The sequence below is a fragment of the Ambystoma mexicanum genome, chromosome 14, assembly GCF_040938575.1.
Source record: "Ambystoma mexicanum isolate Mex_15411 chromosome 14, UKY_AmexF1_1, whole genome shotgun sequence".
Lineage (NCBI taxonomy): Eukaryota > Metazoa > Chordata > Amphibia > Caudata > Ambystomatidae > Ambystoma > Ambystoma mexicanum.
In genome coordinates this window covers 216,095,048-216,115,563 of record NC_090940.1, presented here as the reverse complement: position 1 = coordinate 216,115,563, position 20,516 = coordinate 216,095,048, and the positions used below count along the sequence as shown (strand labels likewise).

Genomic DNA, 20,516 nt, shown 5'->3' with positions numbered 1-20,516 from the left:
CACTTCATAACGAACTCTTCTGTCATGTAAAGGCCAATCAGTTCTAAATTATCTTTAATCAGACTTTTTAATAGGCTGTTGACTTTGCTATATAGTATTATATTAAAAGCACTGTTTCAAAGTTTACTTATCACTAATGAAGCCAACTGGTCAATCAGGTTAAAATGAAATATATTAAACAATGCTTCTACTAACATGTGTACCACTTTTAAAATATCTTCTAATCAAGTCTTAAGAGGCTAATACATCCCTTTTGGAAGTTCTTGGCTTGCTCAATACCTCATTTACCAACAGTGCTCACACTGGCGAGGCAACTGCCTTAATTTAATATACTTCTCTGTTCCCCTTTGTGGTCAGAGATTCCTAATCCATTCTGAGCCAAGGGTAGCCCAGGAAGGTGGCGATATGTTGATGTCCGTCTTAGCCCGGCAGGTTTTGTGAACCATCCCACTTCCAGGGCAACATCTTTCTTGTGACATCCAAGTCTTTGGAACCTAACACTATTTCACAAGATCTAAACGAAAACAACGTGGGAGTTTCCTCAGTTTACTGGACAAGGCAATCAATGACAAATGGTCATAGTCCACACACACTACAAGCAGAACCTGAAACTTGTTTACATCCTACAGGAATATGCATATCTTGGAGACAGAGTCCGGAACAATCTTACCCCTTTAAAAACTTCAATAAACAAATTGTGTTGGCCCGCCAGTTTTATGAAGACCTAATTGTTTGCTTATGAAATGGCCGGCCTATATGTATTCACCATAGTGTGTACCATCACACCCTTATGCAAAGGAGGACAAAAAATGCAGTGCATGAGAGACGCAGGATGGTAGCTTTGTTAAATCAGTATAGTCAACTCCCCTATCATTCCTTCGATCTTCTGGCTGTGCCGTAGTTCCAAAAGTTTTAAAACAAAAAAAGATGTTTTCAAATTCTCTAGAAAGGCTTCGCTTTTTCCACCGATGCCTGAACTTCTCCAAGCCACTATTGTGGGTTGCACAGCAATGAGTAAGGCAGTCCTGATTGATGCCCCAAAAGAAACACATCTTAAGAAATATGGATTGGAAAGGCCATAGAAGGCTCCAGTAATGCTGTAAACCATGATTCTGACGGTCAGAAGAGGGAGGGACAGTCGGTATCAACATCACTCCTTGTCTGCCTCTCCACAAAAGGTACAAGTTCACCTGGACCCCTTCATCCTCATACCAACATTGTCTTTGTATATTTGGCAACATTTATAATTCAGATTTTTAACTGATGATCTAATTATCTTCAGTGGTTATTGCTTGATCTTCTATTGCTGGGTCCATTATATCTTATAATGTTTCCTTTTCCTCGCTATGTCATCTGCAAGATATCAGACAGATGTTTGGTTGGGCCTGTAGGCAAATATTCTGAGAAGTCATTGTTTTTTTTAATAACGTCTCATTCAGAATACAGTTTGACTTCTCCATGTATTTCCTCTCAGTTTAAGACAGACTTCTTTTTAATTCAACTTTGTTATTGTGATGTTTAGGAAGCCTCTTTACTCTTACTCTTGATTTCCTACAAGTTGACATTTCCTACTTGTATGACAACTTTCCAAGTCGCTGTCACTTTTGGATTTTTCTGCTTAAGGGCCATGCATGCTGGCACACAGATTCTACGCATCAACCATCCTCAAGATCATTTAAGAAACTAATTCTCACCAGGTGATATCTCTCACTGGTTTTTGTCCTAGGCTCTGTGCCACCGAAGAAACTGTACACAATCAAATTGCAAGTGGTGATCAGAGTTTACTTCGACCGACTAATATTTTAAGTTATTTTTAACTTATGGTGAATATGTCTGGGAGGAAAACACTTTCATGAGGGATGGCATATTCCACATAGACCGTCAACTGCAGTCCACTTTCTACGTGACTTATCCTTTTTGCAGTGAGTGATCAACCTTGTCCTACAATTCAATTTGCATGATTGTTTCACCTGCGCCTCAGTTGTCTTCCACAGCGGGTGGGTATGCTCCAGAAAGTGGCACTGCTAATTTTCTAACAAGGGACTGTGTCTGAAAGCCTCTTATTAAATGTGTGGTCACCTCAGACCTGATTTGGTTATGCAACATTTTTCATGCTACCTTTCTCCATACTAGCTTTCTTGCAATGCAATCAACATTTTACTCATCCTAGAGATAAAAGCCTTTATAAACTTTAAGCGTGGATGACCCTTTTTGCTTCTTGAGGGGGTTTAAACTTTTTGGGGGCAGACGTGTCCTCACTCAATCAAGCATCTGTTTGACAGCAAACACTGTAGTGTGAACAATGGTTTTCCGCAAGAGGCTAGGCCATTAGCTTTTATTAAGGTATTAGAGCACGAAAACCTAGTTCTATTGTTCAAGATGCCAACATCCCTGGTAGTCTGCATACTTTAAATATGTCAGCAGGGCAGCATTTAAACTACCTAAATTAATCTAAAATGTTATGCTTTTTGCTACAATGCAATATTGACTAGAAAACCTTACCCAAGTTTTCCTTTCATTGTTGGATAGTTTTAGGGAAAGACACTAATAGATGGCAAAACCTCTTTCCCATATTGCATGCCTTCTATTTCATAATTTTAGAATAAACCTGCTTGTAAAGTCGCAGTGATAAGCTGTGAATGAAATATATTTTTTGTGAACTTTAGTTCTAGAGGTTGCTCCTTACCTGGCATAGAACATTAAGCTAGTCCCAGAAGGAACAATACAATATCTCAGCATGCATTCGTTATGTCATCCTTTGAGTGAGAAGCTCCATGCAGATGTTTTATTTCCCTGTGTCGCTGTCACCTTATAAGAGTGTGTATGTGGACACCTTTTCAAATGCAGACCCTGCTCGGCCTTAGAGGACCTTTTCTTTGTCTAATACAAATCTGTTTTTTGCACACTTGTTCAAGTTTCCCATAATGTCTAACATTTTTGATTTAAAGGTACTGACACATTATCAATAACATATGATGTTATCTAACTATTTAGAGTCTTTCTTCAGTTCCTGTGGCAGCTTACATCGACTAAGTGAAGAGCCTTTGGTTCCTCCTCCACTCCCACCGCGCAAGAAGTTTGATCAAGATGCTTCAAACTCAAAGGTTTGTCTTTGTTCCACTAAACTCAAAATGTTTGTTGTATTCTATGCTTGGGGCTGTTAATACAAATAGCATCACGCATCATATAGTGCCCTGCTTTATATGTGAAGAAAGCTAGATTGGTGAGTTGTAAAATACTCCAAACAGAAGTCCATTTTAAGTGATTTGCTTCAGTTTGTTCTGCTGATTCCACATTCTTTTGTCAGAGAATTACACATCTTAACCTTATCTTAAAGTAATGGATTTGTATGTCCCAAAGTATATACCCACAGCCTATCCCGGTTACTGGACATCTTAATATGTTTTGCTATTTTTGTGAATCTTCATCAGCAATGAATAGGCACAGATGGTTGATAGATTAGAGAGTTCTTGTTGGAATCCGACAAAATTGGTGCTGTGTATACAGTTTGTTAAAGATTACTGTTGTTCATAAGAATTGCTTGATCACAGTGCGTGGTGAACGTTTTTTTTTGTGACATGTGCATTTTGTGTTATACAAAGGTATGATTTCAGTTATTTGGAGCCACATTGCCATGGGTACATCATTTTAGACTGTGATACTCAAGTAATTCAAGTATTTATAACACAAATATAGATATTGATTTGTCAAGATGATTAACGATTGCATGTAATTCGGAATAGCCCACAGAGTTGCAGAGAATCAAGATGCACCAAGGAAGGAAGGAAAAAGGAAAAAGGAGATGCGTTGTGATTAGTATCATTGTTTGGCTCTGCTCATATGTGTCATGTCAATTAAGTAGTAGGAGTATGCTTACCAAGTTAGGTCATTCTGAGGAGTTGGTATGGTGAGGCGTGATGCCTGGAGTTAATCTTGGTATGATTCACTGAGTAGTGCTTCTGTAGAAAAAGAGTGTGTTGGACAATTGTTGTGAACCAGCGTGTGGGTTTAGTTGGTCCAAATCAGGACTGATCCTGAGCATTTTGTTTAATACAAGTTTTCCGTCATTAGTAAAAGATATTAGTCAGGTTTGTTTGCCACTAATCAGTGCTGATGTAATGCTTGGGTGTACAGGTCCCACAATGGTGATCGTGGAAGTGGTGATGGGTGCGGTTGGTGTGCGCCTGAGAGTGAGTATGCCTAAGTGAGTCGCCATTAGATTGGGATTCCAGATTGCTTATTTGAGTCTTGGAGGGGCATTTGTACAATGGTCTCAAAAGGTTATGTGTGATGCCAGAGGGCATATCTGTTAACTCAAATCCTGCGGTATTAGTGTAGAATAGGCGTTGAAAGCCGCGGTTGGGCCAGTGCAAGATTTGTGCGTGGTATGTTGGGGGTATGGGTGGTGAGCCACTGGGGGCTGGTCAGCGTCAAAATAGTACTAGGGTTCAGACTAGGATGTGTTGTAGTGGCAAGGGTGCGCGATAACGTGAGACTGTTGTGCAGTGCATAATTCTGTCGTTGCGTGTTATTCCGGCGGCTGAAGGAGTCCACTCATTAAGAGCAGGAATCAGTTATAAGGGATACTTGCTTGCATTCGGTTTCAGGGTTTATAATAAGACCCTAAAGAGAGAAACTGCAGTCGATGGGGGCACACGTGCAGCATTGGCCACCTTTGCTGTAATACTCTAGTAGCAGACGAGATGCATCTGAGCAGTTTAAAGCCACATTGGGAAACCATACGCAGTGTTGCGAGTGTGAGCAAGTAATATAACGTAAAATGGTGAGAACATCTGCAGTGTTCCGAGGCTGGTAAGCATCTTGTTCACTGCGCCACCCTTTAAGTATAAAGTTGCCAGGATTAAGGTGGAGCACGAGTTTGGGGAAAAAGAAGCCACTCGAGCGCCAAAACGATGAAAGCGCCATTCAATGAAAGGAGCAGAATCCCTGAGCTAATAGCTTACCTTGGGAGGCAGAATGCCTCAGTTGTAGGAGTCTTCCATGGTTGGTGATAAGTCTGATCCTGCCTGGTTGGCTGAATGGTACTTGGATAGTATGCGGGAGCTTATTGGCTCCACTGGGAAGGATGGGGATTCGCCGGTTGTGGTCAGACATTGATTCGCCTGGCTACTCACATGGGCATTTGCGTCATAGTATGGTTGCCACAGGTGACCCTGCAAGAATTAAGCTGCCTAACGTGCTTTGTTATGGGAGATATGCTACTCAACCGAGTTTTTACGCATTGTTACGGGGTTATGAATAATCATCTCAGTTAGTCTATGATGCTGCATGTGTTGGGAGTAATGTAAACATGCACCAAAGAAAAAGTTATTAACAAAAGTTGATCCAGACCAACCAAGTGGTTCGGTGAGCTATCGTAACGGGCAATTCGGATATTAGTTTTGAGAACGGGTGAGGTGGGTGGGGATTCTTCCCACGGGTTCTGAACATGGATTAGTTGTTACCCGTATGGGTTGCTATAAAGCATGCCATTAGCTATGTTAGTGTGGTAGTAAACCAGGTTACTGGTAGTCTTGGTGTGCTAGAGGTGTGGGCTGGAATGGTTATTTTTTTAATATGATGCTATTAAGCAAGGACAAGCCATACTTTCATGAATGTAACCAAGGGGAGCGAGGGCTGGGTGGTAAGCGAGGGACTGGTGGTCTTGTTGTGCTAGGGGTCTCAGCCAGAGTAGTGTCTCTTCTTATATGTTACAAATAAGCATATGTCGCATGGTTGTGAGCAAGGAGAAGGGGAGCCTGGTGGGTGGGGCCCGATTGCCAAGCCCTCCTAGTAATTGTTTAGTAGCCCCACTTCCCTGTTGTGTGGAACATGTATTACATCCTTGACACTCCGAATAGTGCCAATGTAGAAAATGGTGAAAACGGTGGTCAAAAAGTCATGTTCGAGAAAGACATTAAACTCATGTTCGGTATTTAGACCTTTTTCCACATTCCTGGTTCTGCATATAAGTCGCGCATCCTGCTGGGGGAATTTGAGTTCTCTGTTCCCCCCCTTGAGAGTCACATCTGACCACTTCAAGGCCCACACATTTGATGTCTTTTTTTATCCATTTGGTGGGCTTCTTGCCAGTGGACAGACAACTGGTACCTGACATCTGCTGTTTTGAGCGTGTTCATGTGTTCACATATTCTTGTCCTTAGTTCTCGTGTAGTACTGCCAATATACTTTTGGTTGCACACGCAAATGATCAAATAAATAACAAATTTAGATCTACAATTAATGATTTGCTTGATTCTGCGATTATAGATAGTGCCAAACGGGACTTGGAGCATGTCCCACATTTATGGAAACCCGATTTGGTTTGTTTGTTAAGCCAGTTGTGAGTGATAGGTGTTGATGGTGCCATAAATGAAGGACTGAGCATGAGTTTGAGAGTGGGTGCTCTGCAGTACGACAATTGTGATCTGTCAGAGATCCAGTCCTGTATGTCTTTGTCAATTTCCAGAATATGGCAATGTTTCTTTAGGATTCTTTGATACATGTAGCTAGCCTGGTTGTACTGTGTCACAAATCTGATGGGCTCATCTTTAGGAGCTGGTTTCTTTCTTTTTAGGTTGGAGAAGACTGTCCCTCGAGATACTAATGGCTTTTGTGATTGTGAAATTGATATTTGCAGGTTGGTAGCCTCTGTTCAGAAATCTATTCTTGAGAAGACTGCATTCTTCGAGATATGTTTCAATGCTACTGCAATTCCTTTTGGCCCGAATAAAATTGCCCTTGGGAATGTTCTCTATGACACTTTTCCTGTGGCAGCTTGTGGGAAAAAAAACAGAGTTCACCTCAGTTGTCTTCCTGTAGGTCTGTGTTTGTATGCCATTGCTACCTATTGAGATCCTAATGTCGAGGAAATCAATAAAATGTTGGCTCTGGGTACCAGTTAGTTTGATTCCAAAGCTGTTGTCATTGAGCGCTGTGAGGCCTGCTGGCGAGTTAGCACTTTATAATAATGCTATAGAATAGAAGGTATTCTTTGAAAGAGTTTAGCTGGTGGGTTGTGCCTGACCAAATCATGAGTATATCGTCATTACATCTGTACCACTTATAGATATAAGAGCTGAAGTCCCTGTTGCTGAAGGCATGGATTTGCTCATATCGATGCATAAACAGGTTAGCAATAGCTGGAGCATAGGTTGCCCCCATAGCAATGCCTTTCATCTGCCTATAGTATTTGTCATCAAAGAGGAAGATGTTAGTCATCAGTGAGAATACAATAAATTCTTTGGTCATTGTAAGGTGAGAGTAATAGGACGCAGAGGCTTGGGCGAAGGCATAGTCAATTGCTTGCAGCACTAGTAAAATCACAAGGGTGTGCATAGTCTCATAGGTACTTCGGGATTTTGGTTACCTCGTTTTGGATTATGTTGTTGACTTATTTGGCCATGGGCTCTGTGACCCATCCGATGGCACTCACAATTGGTCTGCCTTCCGGATGCTAGCATAGGCCTTGTGCACTTTCCGGAGAAAGTATATTGTTGGTATTCTGGGGTGGTCAGTCTTCAAGTATTTGAATTCCTCAACCATCAGGAGTCCTCGTTTGTGCCACTTGGCCACCAGATCATTGGCTAGCTTAATCCTGGATGAGGGATTGGGCTTGGGTTTCATAGCAGTAGGGTGTCCTTAGGTGGGTTAGCCCCATTTTAATATAGTCTTCCCTGTTCATGATTACTGTTTCCTCCCTTATCAGCCTCTTTGATGATTGTCTGGGTTGTTCTTGATTGTCTTAAGGGCTTACTGTTCTTGTGCATTAAGGTAGTGTATCCCTTCTTGTGTTGGTGTCCTCCAGTTTTTCCAGGTCTCGTGTTATAGCCTTAGAGAAGATGTCAATGGCATTATCTCCTTGAAAGTTCGGGGTGAAGGTGGATTTTCTCTAAAGTTCTATGGTATCCAAAGTACAGTCTTAAATGTCAGTTGATAGATTATGTTGAATATCCTGCACATGCTCTTTTCTGCTCAGAGGTATATGACCAAATCTAGGTAGGCGTGCAGGTGACACTTTGATTTGTCCACCTCCCTAGGCACTAATTTCCCACTTTCCTTCACCCAGGCATGCTTACACATTGTCACTGTGAAAAGGCCCCTGTAGACCATGTTGTCCTTTCGAAGGGACTGCTGAGTGAGCGCTTTCTTCAGCATTCCCCCAGTCCTGCGGTTTGTGCCGGGTTAGTGTAACCAGTTGCCCAAATGTCATTCTGTTGTTACTGTGTGGCATTTTAACATGGTTTTGACCTTTCTTATGGGAGCTGCATTTGAGTCGCTGCATTCATGTTCTTTAAGACAAATCACCTGTAAGAGGATTTTCCTAGTGGCCATAAATGCGTCCGACAGGAGAGCTCCAGGCTCTGTCTGCTAAACCTCCTTACTTTGTGTTCTCCAAGGAGAAGGTGACTTTGAGATTGAGACTGTCCTTCCTGGCCAAGGTTGTATCAGAATTCTCTCTCAGAATATTAAATTTCCTGTATGTTTCCCTCCGCCTCATCCTTTTAAGGTGAAAGAGAGATTCCATCAGCTGAACCCCATACAGGCCCTCAACCACGGTGACTCTCAGACAAGGGACCTCAGAAGATGACTAGCTTTTTGTTGGCTATGCGGGGGCCAGTGGAGACTGGGCTCATTCGACTAGAGGCCTGGCTGCCATTTATGCCTTGCAGAGGGGCGGGGGACAGGGAGGGGCACAGTATGCCAAACTGACTGTATTCCCTGTCAAGGCATGGCGCTCGCTTTGGCCAAACGGTCATCTAGAGTTTTCTGGTGTAGGTGGTGGTTTTGCGCTCTCCTCCCTCCTCCTGAGTTCTGTGCAGATATGGGGTGACAAATCTGTGGGAGGGAGGAATCCATTAGAAGAACAAATTACTAACTTTTGGTAGTGTTCTTCCTTATGGATTTGTTTTTCCTACCACTGTTTCCTCATCACACTACCAACCTGCCTTCTTGGTGGATAGCTTGTACACCATGTGGGTTTTGCAGTCCCTCAACTGCTGTGTGGTAGGGAAAATGGAGGAAGATGGGTGTGGTGACTTTCTATATAATGGCGCGACGTGGTGTCCGTTATCTGACAGAGGTGACTTGAAGCTGTGATGTGTTCCCATGGTGGCTGCAAAGAACACTTCTGTTTCTAGAGAGAATAATATCTAAGATGCTAAATCTATGGGCGGAAGGACTAATCCATCATGAAGAACATTATCAAAGCTAAGAAATTAAGGCCGTAATGCAGTTTAAATCAAAAGCACGCATAGGATGATGATCAGTCACCTACTCTTGAGACTTTACCTATATTGCATGAATACATCTTTAGTAAAGAGCAAAAGCACACAATAAAAAAACACATGCACCAAAAAAGACAAAATGTTCCCCTGAGGAACTACATGAAACACAGGATCAATTGGCACAGAATGATCTGATAGAAAAACATGTATTGGACCATTCAGGGCCCAAAGAGGACTGAGATCTGTACCTTCAGGATTATTAAAAATAGTCTGAGCCTACAAAGTAAAAAAGGGCAGCAGACTTGGTTGACCAAATGTGTATACAACAGGAACTTGAGGTCCAAGAAGGTATTTAATAATGTGAAGTTCTAATGATATCCCTGACTCAAATATATTTTCAGTTCAGAAGAAACAGTTTCCAGCGGTTAGGTTTTTTGCCAAAGTCCTATCTCTAACAATACTTTAGAAAGCTCACCTTGCAAGAACAGGGTTACACCACTTGGGTTTAGCCTGAGCAAAAGATTTGGTAGCAATGGCTGTGCTGCAAGGCTTAGTCTAGGAGGGAAGAGGGCTGTAGTGAGGCACACAGCACTCCGAGCATGCATTTAGTCCAAGGAAACTCTTATACATTAGGAGTTATTTAAAAAATAGGTGTTTTATTTATATACACTATGGCTTGTAGCATTCAAGTAAGGTAAGTGCTAGCACACAATATAATAGAACAATTGCAGTATTCAGAGTTATAAACTTTAGAATAGCAATGAAGGGAACAATTCACATAATCAAACCTCCTGAAACATATATGCAAACATATATAATCTTAGATAACTTTTTTATAACTTTAGCTTAGCCTATCTTATAAAGTTCAACCCAGACTTATGTGAGTCTCACAAAGTCAGAGGGAGCACTGGAGGACCAGTGGCCAAATGCTGAATAAGACAAGGCAAGAGAGCAGAGTTCAGGGATGTAAGGAGCAGAGTCCAGCAGAAAACCCTCTGTTTTTAGGTTTGTAACAGTCAGGTTTGCTTTGGCAAGGAAATTGTTTCCCTATCTGGATTGCCGCAAGGACAAGTGTCCCAATGTAGCTAGAGCATAATAGGTTGTCTTGTCCACTACAATCTATCAGGATTTAAAAGAAGGTAGCAAATCGGGAAGCCAAAGAAAGAGAGATCGATCCCTGGTCTTCCATTTACAAACGCAATAAAGAGACCCATTTAGTCTCGAGCATAAAGCTTTGTCCTTAGACAGGCTGACTTTAGATAATTTCGAAAGAGAGAAGAGCCAAACTAGTTGGGGGCTAGATATGTCAGACGAGGAGGGAGAAACCAGAAGTGTATGTGGCCCTGTGGGATGTCTGCAGACCGACAAGGGAGTAAGATGGTCTGATCTAGAACAACCTAAGTATAGGATGGCAAATTCTGTAGCATATCCAGAGCGTCCTAGAGGACGATAATATAGCGAGAAGGGCTAGTCACTGCCATATGTGAGCAGGCTGAGGTCATTGCCAGGTAGAAAGCGATCAGGAACCATTGTCCCCACTATGGATAGGCAGACAATGGGAACTGATTGCATATTGGGATTCACGCAGTTCCCTTTATTGGAGAAAGGAGGTGCCAGACCACAGTATATTCCATGGCCACGGATGGACAAGGATAATTTAAGGTGCAAACTCCCCAGCTTAACGGTGGGTGCGGGAAAATGGATTTATGAGAATACCTTGGCAGTAGGGGATATCAACGGTCTCCTAGCAGCTATTCTTAGCGAAAGAGCAGATGACATTTGGACAAGAGCAGGTTATTTGAGTGTCACTGCACACAGTGGAACACCATTTAATAACTGTAGGGCAGATGTTTGGAGAGCCCTTAAAGTACAATACTTCTGATGTATCTGATATGGGTGCAATTATGCCATGAAAGAAGATGAGGATCCGCTTGCTTATATTCAAGACATTCTAGAGCACTGGCCTCTTGAAACGCACGAGCTGTGGAGTAAACAAACCAGTGGTAGCATTTTACCACATTTTATGTCGGGACAAAGGCAACTTAAGAAGTTAGTGGGAATGGAAGCAATACTGTGGCCCAAAATACAGTCGACTATAGTGCATCACTGTCGGCTATTACAGAAGAAGAATAAAAAGAAAGATGATGCTAGAAATATGGAGGAAACTAAATTAGTTCAGAAAAAACTGTCAAAATACGCCATAGAAGGAGCAGTATTGACAATCTGAGAAGGGCTAGACGTACAGCAAGCAGTGGATACTTCGCAAGCGAATAATCAGCACCCGATGAATCAAGGAAGAAGTGGGTTTATATCATGAGGTAGAGGCATGGGTTGCAGAGGAAGGGGTGAATTTCAAAATATTCAAAATGGGTTTCAGAACGGGCAGGATGAGAATTAGAATGTGCAAGGACGATTTAACCAAGGAGGGCTAATTAGACGACACCCTCCTATATGTTGCAACTGTGGAATGACAGGACACATTGCACGTTCATCTGGGAGCCAAGGGTATATACGAAATGGTCAATATGCAAGAGGGGGGACAGCTTATCCTCCACCATATTGCTCACAAGCTAGGGATGGGTTCGCCCAAGATCAGACAGTGTATCAGGCACAAGCACCACAAGTGCAACAGCTACTGCTGCAGCAACCCCCATTGAATTCACTGCAAGGGCAGACGCAGCATGCCCCCATGCAGATACACCAGAACCCAAACACAGGACAGCTACTGACACCTAGAATAGGGGGTGTCACAGTGGTAGGAAGGAATCATTTTACAGGTACAGGGGTATGTATGTATGTATCCACAATAGGATGGCTCACAGAGCAACTTGATGTGTTCAGTACTATCCGTGGCACCAGACCCCCAAGAGGAACACAGGGTTTATGTGACGATAGGAGGCAAATCCTTTTAAGTTTTAATTGACACTGCGGCTACTTGTTCATGTATACGAGAGGGAAGATGCTCAGGGATTCTCTGGAGCTACAAGTAGAGTTCCTTTTACTGACGAATTACCAGTCTTTATAGGAGAATGTGATATGTCTGTTCCATTATTGTGTTCACGGCAGACACCAGTTAATATTCTAAGAAGAGACTTAATGACAAAACAATATGACGATTTCTTTTACTGATGAAGGTATAGTGTGCTCCACTCCTGGGATACACTATATGAATGTGGGGGAGTTTATATTGGCATTTACAGGGCAAATGGCTCTGCGAGGGGTGCCGATGGATCCCAAAGTTTTCCTTTATGGGATGAGCATTCTGTTAACATGGCGACCTGGCTTAGTGGGAAGGACTATGAGGATACCTAATGAATTTCTGTTTAGACCGCAAGTACCTATGGATGAAGGGGGAGGGGGGCAGACTATCCCCTTAGAATTAGATGCAGACATGGTACGAGGAGAATGGTAATGCTTGAAGGCACAGATGATGAGGGAAGGCCATGGAGAACAGTGATTGCCATTGTGGAGGAGTACAGATTAAATACTGACGCTGACATGCTTAGAGATGATCCATCAGATGATGAATTGGTGTTCTTTATGAGCATTACGTATTAGATCAGAATAGAGAAAAGGGAGATTCCACAGCGCATGGGGATAATGCAACCGCGTCCAGCATTCTTTGACAAAGACTTGGAAAAGGTGGCAAGTGATTTATGGACTATAGGCCCTTATGATGTAGGCCTATTAAAAGGAGTAGGAAAGGTTCAGGTAAAGCAGAAACTAGTAGCTATTTTACCTCGGTTGAGGCCATATCCAATGTATCGAGAGAGGCCGATGAGGGCATTTTTAGACTATCTCAGCATTGATGAAGCAAAGTATTCTGGTACCGTCGGTTAGTGTGTAATACCGCGGTGTATCCCGTGAAAAAATTAAAGGGAGGGTTGTGGAGATTCATTCAAGACATGAGACCGATTAACCAGATTGTAGAGGCTGAGTTTCCTTTAATTCTGAATCCGGCAACGATATTATGTACTATCCCAGTAGACGCGCGATATTTCATGGTGATTGATTTGAAGAATGCATTCTTCCCAATTCCATTGCACAAAGACTCACAAGACGTAACATCCTTTGTTTCGACAAATTTGACTGAAACATACTTGTTTACCCCTAGGATACTGTGAGTCTCTGTCGATCTTTAATAGAGTCTTGCTGATGGACCTTGGCAATATTGATTTGGAAAGTACTGTGATACAGTACATAGATGACATTCTGATCTGTAGCATAACAGAAGATGAGTGCAGACAAGATTCGATCCAACTAATGACTATCCTCGTAGACCAGGGATACAAGGTGGATAAAGAGAAGTTACAATATTTTCAAGATGATGTGTTGTATATAGGCCAGTTCATCTCACATGAGGGAAAAAAGGTGACACCTGAAAGAGCTGAAGCAATTATGAAAACTGCAAAACCGCCCCCGGTGAAGCAGATGCAGTGATTCTTGGGATTAAATAATTATGTGAGAGCATGGGTGTTTGTCTATAGCTCATACACGAGACCCCTTTTGCAGGCTTTAAAGAGAGCACAGGTAAATAAGGTGAATAGAGAATGGGCTGAGGAAGGATTTGAAAAAGCAATTTGTACGGCTCCAGCTTTAGGAATTCCCAATTATGCTGACAAATTCTTTATATTTTTACATACTGATGGGACAGTTATAACAGCAGTGTTAGCACCAAGAACTACACTAGGGTACAAACCCCTGGCATATTACAGTGTGATGCTAGACCCAGTTAGGAAAGGGCATTTTCTGTGCAAACAGTTATTGGCAGCCCCCACATTTGCAATTGAGATGTCTGCAAGCATTGAAATGTTTTTTCCATGACACTTTTTGTAGATCATGCTTTGTTTGCCATGTTGGAGAAACCTAAGGGTACATTGACATCTCCGATGGCTTCCGTACAAAGTTGTTATATGTTATCCAGCAATTTAAAATTGTTAGATATAAAACAGTGAACCCTGCCACATTTGTAGCCAAGCCAGTGGCAGTGGCAAAGCATGAGCATATGCATGATTGTGCAAGCTACGAGGAGTTTTATGATAACATACCACGCGTTAAAGAAAATGCATTTTCAGGAGGGGAGATTCTCTTTGATGGCTCTTCGAAAATTGATTAGACAAGTGGGAAAAGGCATTCCGGCGCAGCTATAGTGAGGCATAGAGCAAACAGCGAGTTTGAGGTTGTGGCAAGTGCAGGACTACCATCTCACTTTTCAGCACAAGCAGCAGAATTATAAGCGCTTATTGCAGCACTTGAAAAAAACGAAGGACAGGAAGTGATTATATACAGTGACTATGCCTATGTGAAGTCAACTGCACGCAGGATTAGCACGTTGGAAAAGGAGGGGCTACCTCCGAGCGGTGGCACTCCAGTGCAGCATGCATCACTATTGGACAGGCTTATTAAGGCACGACAACTCTCAGTAGCCATAGTGATCGTTAAATGCATAGCACATACTAAGCAAACTGATTTTATTTCTCGCTGGAACAAAACCGCAGACACAGAAGCCAAAAGGGTTGCGTAGTCACCAGATATTTCAAGTTTTAATGCTCTAGAAATTAAGGAAACAGTGGTTAAGATTATGGTGGTAAATAGGGTTTAACCATTTATCAAGAGCTCAGTTAATGGAAATCCAAGGTAGTGCACCACAGGAAGCAGGAAGAGCAAGAGTTATGGAAATGAAGGGGTTGTTATTTATCCCCCACAGAAGCATTATGGCGACAGGACAGTACCGGAAAGCTGGTGATGCCAGTGGCATTATTAAGGGTAGCGCTTGAACAGCTGCACTACCCAGCATGTAACTAGGGAGAGTCTTGCTACAGCTATTGCAGAAGACTGGTTTGTACCAAACCTGTTAGAACACGTTACATTTTAAATTGCATCGTATGTAAAACGTTTACCGCTGGGCATACACTGTGAACAATTAGAGGAGTGATTCCTCAACTGAATAGTCCTTTTCAGCATTTACATATTGATTATGTTGACATGCTGCAAGTATGTAGTGGATACAGATATTTTATAGTGGTGGTGTGTCCCTTCTCCAGGTGGATCGAAGCAGGTCCTTGTACACACCCTGATGCCATTTGCGCAGTGAAGTTTTTAATACGTGAAGTATTTGCAAGATGGGTAGTGTGTGAAGTGCCGAGATCCGATAATGGACTACATTTTGTTAATGAAGTATTTGAACAAATAGGATTGTTATTGAATATTAAACATATGTTTTCTTCTGCTTATCACCCGCAAGCAAACAGGATATGTGAGACTCAACACCCTCTTAAGAGAGTTGCCATGCTAAAATTGACATTGAAGAACGGATGGCTATATTGCTTGCCCTTAACGTTCTATGCCTTAAGGAATCAGCCTGGTTCGGACCATCACCTCACATCCCACAAATTAGTGGCAGGCAGACAAATGAGAATGCCTTTAATTCCTCCAACGAGGAGCAAAAGTGATGCCCAGAGTCCTGCAAAACTGTTAAGAAATTAATTAAATGAGTACTTAACATGTATGACAGCTAGTATGTCTGTCATTTCAGATCAACTCAAGTGCCAGGGGGTTGGTCTCAGCACACAGATGAAGACCATTCAGCAGCTGGAGTTTCCAAACTGTTATCAGCACCCACGTTGTTTATTGGTGACACACTGCTAATCTAGAACTTTACTAGAAAGTGACACGAACCTAGATTTGTTGGCCCGTTAATAGTGAAAGACATTACTCCCTCTGCAGTAAAGGTTCAAGGCAGGGGAGGCTGGATCCATCTTAGCGATGTTAAAATCTGCATTGGAGAGGCTGACGCACCCCTAATGATCGATTCGGAAGCAAGGCAAGAGGAAGAATTTCAACACATGCAGACTCAATCGTTGACAAGGAAGGAGGACTATAAACCAACAGATTAATTGATAAGTGCAGATTTGCACTTGGGTAGTGGATCTCCTGAAACACTCCTTATAGTTATTATAGCAGGTGTGTAAATCCTTTTCTTGAGCCACAGAGTTATTTGATAATGAACTTTAGAAAATTGTCAATGCATCATAAAAATGCCTGAGGTAGATTGTGAATTAAATTTCGAGAAGTGGAAAAGGGAGTATTTGTTAGATTGAATCTTTGGTTCTGACAAATGATGATGCCCATAAGATCCTACTTGCTGTTTTCATATATATTCTTAGAGCTTATCGTGCTCTTGTTGGGCGTAGTGTCAACATACATACTTTATTACGTGATACTAAAAATGGCCCTGCGATAAAGAGGCTGCTTACAGCAATAATTGAACAGATTCTACAGCTACCTGGTTTACCTGAACTGCCCGATTAAAAATGTTTTTTCCTTCCTTAAAGTAGTATACAGGCATAATGAGGAATCTTGAAAAAGGCACGTTTTCAGAGAATGAGCAAACTCAAGAAATACTGCAGTAGCACAAATGCTTTATATTCTGGTGTATAATATATGCATGTGCAGTGTCTATCTTTGTTTTCCTGTTCCTCCTGGTCCATACTCTTTACTTTATTGGTCCAGGAACAGTGGAAACTCCTTTGATTCTTCCTACTCTAGGAACATGTGCAGATTTGCACATTCTAGATGAATCTTGGTCTCGAGTGCTTTCTGCCCAGAGCTGCTTTAGAGTTGTTTTCATGGGCTGCAACCATTATGTTGGGAAGACACAAGATAAATGCAGAGGAAGACGATAATGGGACTAACACATATTTAGACAGTACAGCACATTTGGGTAATAACGTGGTATCAGCACATGAAAAAGGTAGATGAAAGAACATCTAAGAAGGGTTGCTTCGTCTGCTCTCTCGTACCTTATGCCATGAGTACTGCCTGAACTTTAATTCCCAGAGAAGTAGAGTGTGATGGCGGATGTCTTGTCCACGTTGCTGCATGCATAACCCGAGGACAGTTCCAAGGACATTGTGCCACCCTGCGATGGAGATCGAAATGGTCGTTCCCATTCCAGGATGAGTATATTAAGGCTACACAGATGGAAAAGGAGCCTCCATGGAAGAGCAAGATGCTCACATATCCTAGGGCAGGACAGGATGAAGTAGTCGTAACAGAAATGAAGACAATGGACTGTCCGGATAAAGTAGAGCCTTCTTGGATGCCTGGATGCTGGGAGAGAACGCAGATGCTAGTCTATGGATAAGTAAAGACCGAAAAGGGATGGGAAGAAGGATTGATGTCCTTTGCAGCTCATCTATTAAAGCACAAATACGTACGAGAAGTACAAAAGGTGAATTATTTTTTAAAGTCAGGGCCGAACATGCCAAACTGCTGACATGGGTAGAAGATGAATCAGGCCCAATGTTTGTAATCCCACTAAGGAATGCAATGTGTTTCCAGCGAAAAGGAAAAAGACATGTGGGAGATAACATAGGTTGCAAAACTATAGTTGTTGTTTCCAGTATGGGAGCAGGAACAGCTGTCCTGATGGATGGATATTGGGCTTGCGGGCTCAGGGTCTACATGAAGTTGCCCAAGGATAGGGAGGAACATGTTCCTTAGTGCTTGTCCATGCTCCTGCATTAGTGATTCCGGAGAGTGACCTTAAAATTGGCGAATTGCCAAAAGTAGATGCCCAATCGAACCAGGAGAGAGAATTACTTTTCTGCAAAATCAATAGAAGGCTTCGATGCTATTCCGTATGATCATAGGTTGTTCAGTAAGACTGCTTCAATCTTTACGAAATTCTTCATGCCAGGGATCTAGACCATGGCTTATGCGAAATGGTTACAGATTACCAGATGATCAATACCACTGTTAGGGATTCAATGAAATCAAGGAAGAATTGAGGGCTAGAAGACTGATGACCCTCCAGAACAGATATGCCCCTCATATGATTACAGCAATTGATGGAGATGTTTGCACCAAAATTGGGCCATCATTTTGCACTTTCATACCTTCTCGCAATGATGAAAAAATGGGACCTTGCAGAGGCCATAACGCTGATAGCAAACCTGCACAGCAAGATGGACGATGAGACCGAAGATATTGCAGATGACAGTTGGTTCACAACCATCTTCGCATGGGTTCCACCATGGATGACGAATATCTTCAAGCTCTTGGGAGCTATACTCTTGATGGTGATGTTTGGATTCTGTGTAATCAGGATAATAATTACACAGTGTAAGAAGACAGTGAAGAGAACAGTAGGAATGAAAATCATGATAGATATCGAGTCAGGATTTGAATCCAAGGAGTTGACAGATGAAGAAATCAGAGACTACTTAAAGGCCAGTATCTTAGCACCAGTGGGAAGGAAGTTCCTGTATCTAAGGAACCACAAGAAGTATGTGGGACAATGGATTTACTGCAGCCTGAATGGACAATGTAGTCAGATGACCTGGAGTATCGATGAACATGTCAAATCTGCAGGATCTTTGAAAGGAGTAATGAAAATTTTGACTCCAAGGAGCACTTTTACAAAAAAAGATATCGAGATGTGGAAACTGGTGAAGGAGTGGTCGATGACTCGACCAGAGGGGGGAGTGTAGTGGAGCAGCCTAATGCCTCTATAGGAAGTCCCGCCCCTATTTTGCCTAAATGCTGGAAACCAGACATTGCAACATGTGCAACGCCAGTAATGGTACCTATACCACAAAGAATCTTTGAGACAAGGTATCCACTAAGAAAGCCCTATGAGAATTGTCCCTGAAAGACTGATGGACTCCTAAGAGAAGCGCCTGAAGAAGTGTGAAGACACTGGTGACGTCACGAAAAATGAGTTGGACGCACTGAGATGGATGACTAGAGAAGAGAATGCATAGGAGATATAGAATCTGATGGCGAAGTAAAGAATCAAGCAGGTTTTCATGTGCAGAATGATGATTGCACGTGTGAAGAGCACTGCCGAAAACATAAGCCGTTTTATAATTGTACAGACGCTGCAACGCAAGTAGACTAAGTATTCTTAAGGCTGGCTATACGTAGTATATAGATTGCAGGCGGTGCCACCAACATATATGTATATAGAATTCTGGACATTCGATGATACATTTTAATAAGCGATTCTCCATGAAGGAAGACGGATTGAAAGCTATGTGTGTCGCAGCAAAGAATAGGCTCAAATTCGAAGCAAGACCAAAGAGGCTGTCTGGCTTGATGTCAAGGACTGGAAGCAGCCAAGAACTGGTTATCAGCTGTGAAGAACAGTTTAAACATGAGAGGCCGAGGCATCTCTTGACAAGTTGCAAGGAGAGAACACCATGGGTGCCCAGTTTCTTTATTAAAGACAATTAAAGACCATAATACCAGCAAGTTCATGATCTATGATCGCGTGAGCCGAGGATGAAAAAAGACGATGGACATGGTGCACCAGATTTAAGATAGCGAAAAAACATTCACGTTCTGGAAGCAGTTCTCGCCATTCCTCTTCATCTTAAAAATAAAAAATCGAAGAAATGTCACAGGTCTCGGTCTTTGTTTTCCGATTCCTCGCCTGAACGCAGAGTAGCCTTCCCCCAGGTAAGTCGGTTTCGAAACCTGAATGGGAGGCCCCCAGGCTTCAAATAATGAACATTTTGTAGAAGGTGGCCTGACCCCCCCCCTCGAAAGAAAAGATGAAAAGCCACAAATCTGTTGAGCCTACCAAGGCTGATAAAGAGGCAAAAAAGGCTCAAACTCGCGAGCCAACGAGCCCGGGTGAAAAGCCACCAATGCCAAGAGCTCTCCAGGAGAGGCCCAGTCCGCAACTCTCAAAGACTCCTTCGAGTCGCGGGTCGAGCCCGCCGAGGACACTGCCTTTGTCGTCAAAGGTGTCAAAGCCTGCAATGGCCTCTAAGGAAATTGAAAAATCTTTGAAGCCCATAACAAAAAACTCTAGATTCAATGAACATGAACCCTCAGACCAGGAAACTCCACCTTTTGGCCTGGAATACGGAACACCCAATGTTCCTGAGGTTTTAATATCTGAGGAGTCAAGAATGCAAGATTTATATGAAAATCTTCAGAGTGTAAGTGGTCTCTGTTACTTCTCCTGAAATTGAATTTGGTAAATCGGACCCATCTGAGCACGCTGAAGCGTCTGACAGAACAGACAATTTATGAATAAGGTAACCGAATACCTGGGTTGAGGTCCCAGCTGCCCTTTAGGCAGGATGTCCTGATGCACATTTTAGATAAGGGTCAGCAAAAAGACCCTGTTTTACCATTTCATTCAGCTCTTCATAAAAGGGTAAAGGTTAACTGGGAGTCCCCTGATAAAAACCCATCTATAAAAATCGGACAACAAAACACAGGCCCTCAAACATTGATCTGGTATATCTTTCAAGGAACCCTACCCCGGAAAGC

The 20,516-nt window shown here is 42.4% G+C and overlaps 1 protein-coding gene across 1 annotated transcript in view; it reads left to right on the top strand.

Moving 5' to 3' along the window:
* The window catches only part of SOS2 (SOS Ras/Rho guanine nucleotide exchange factor 2), a 1,344,468-nt gene that overhangs the window by 1,262,469 nt on the left and 61,483 nt on the right, over nucleotides 1-20,516 (top strand). The window contains exon 22 of the mRNA XM_069638977.1: nucleotides 2,995-3,104. Coding sequence (XP_069495078.1) covers nucleotides 2,995-3,104 — 110 coding nt within the window. The remainder of the gene's footprint in view (nucleotides 1-2,994; nucleotides 3,105-20,516) is intronic.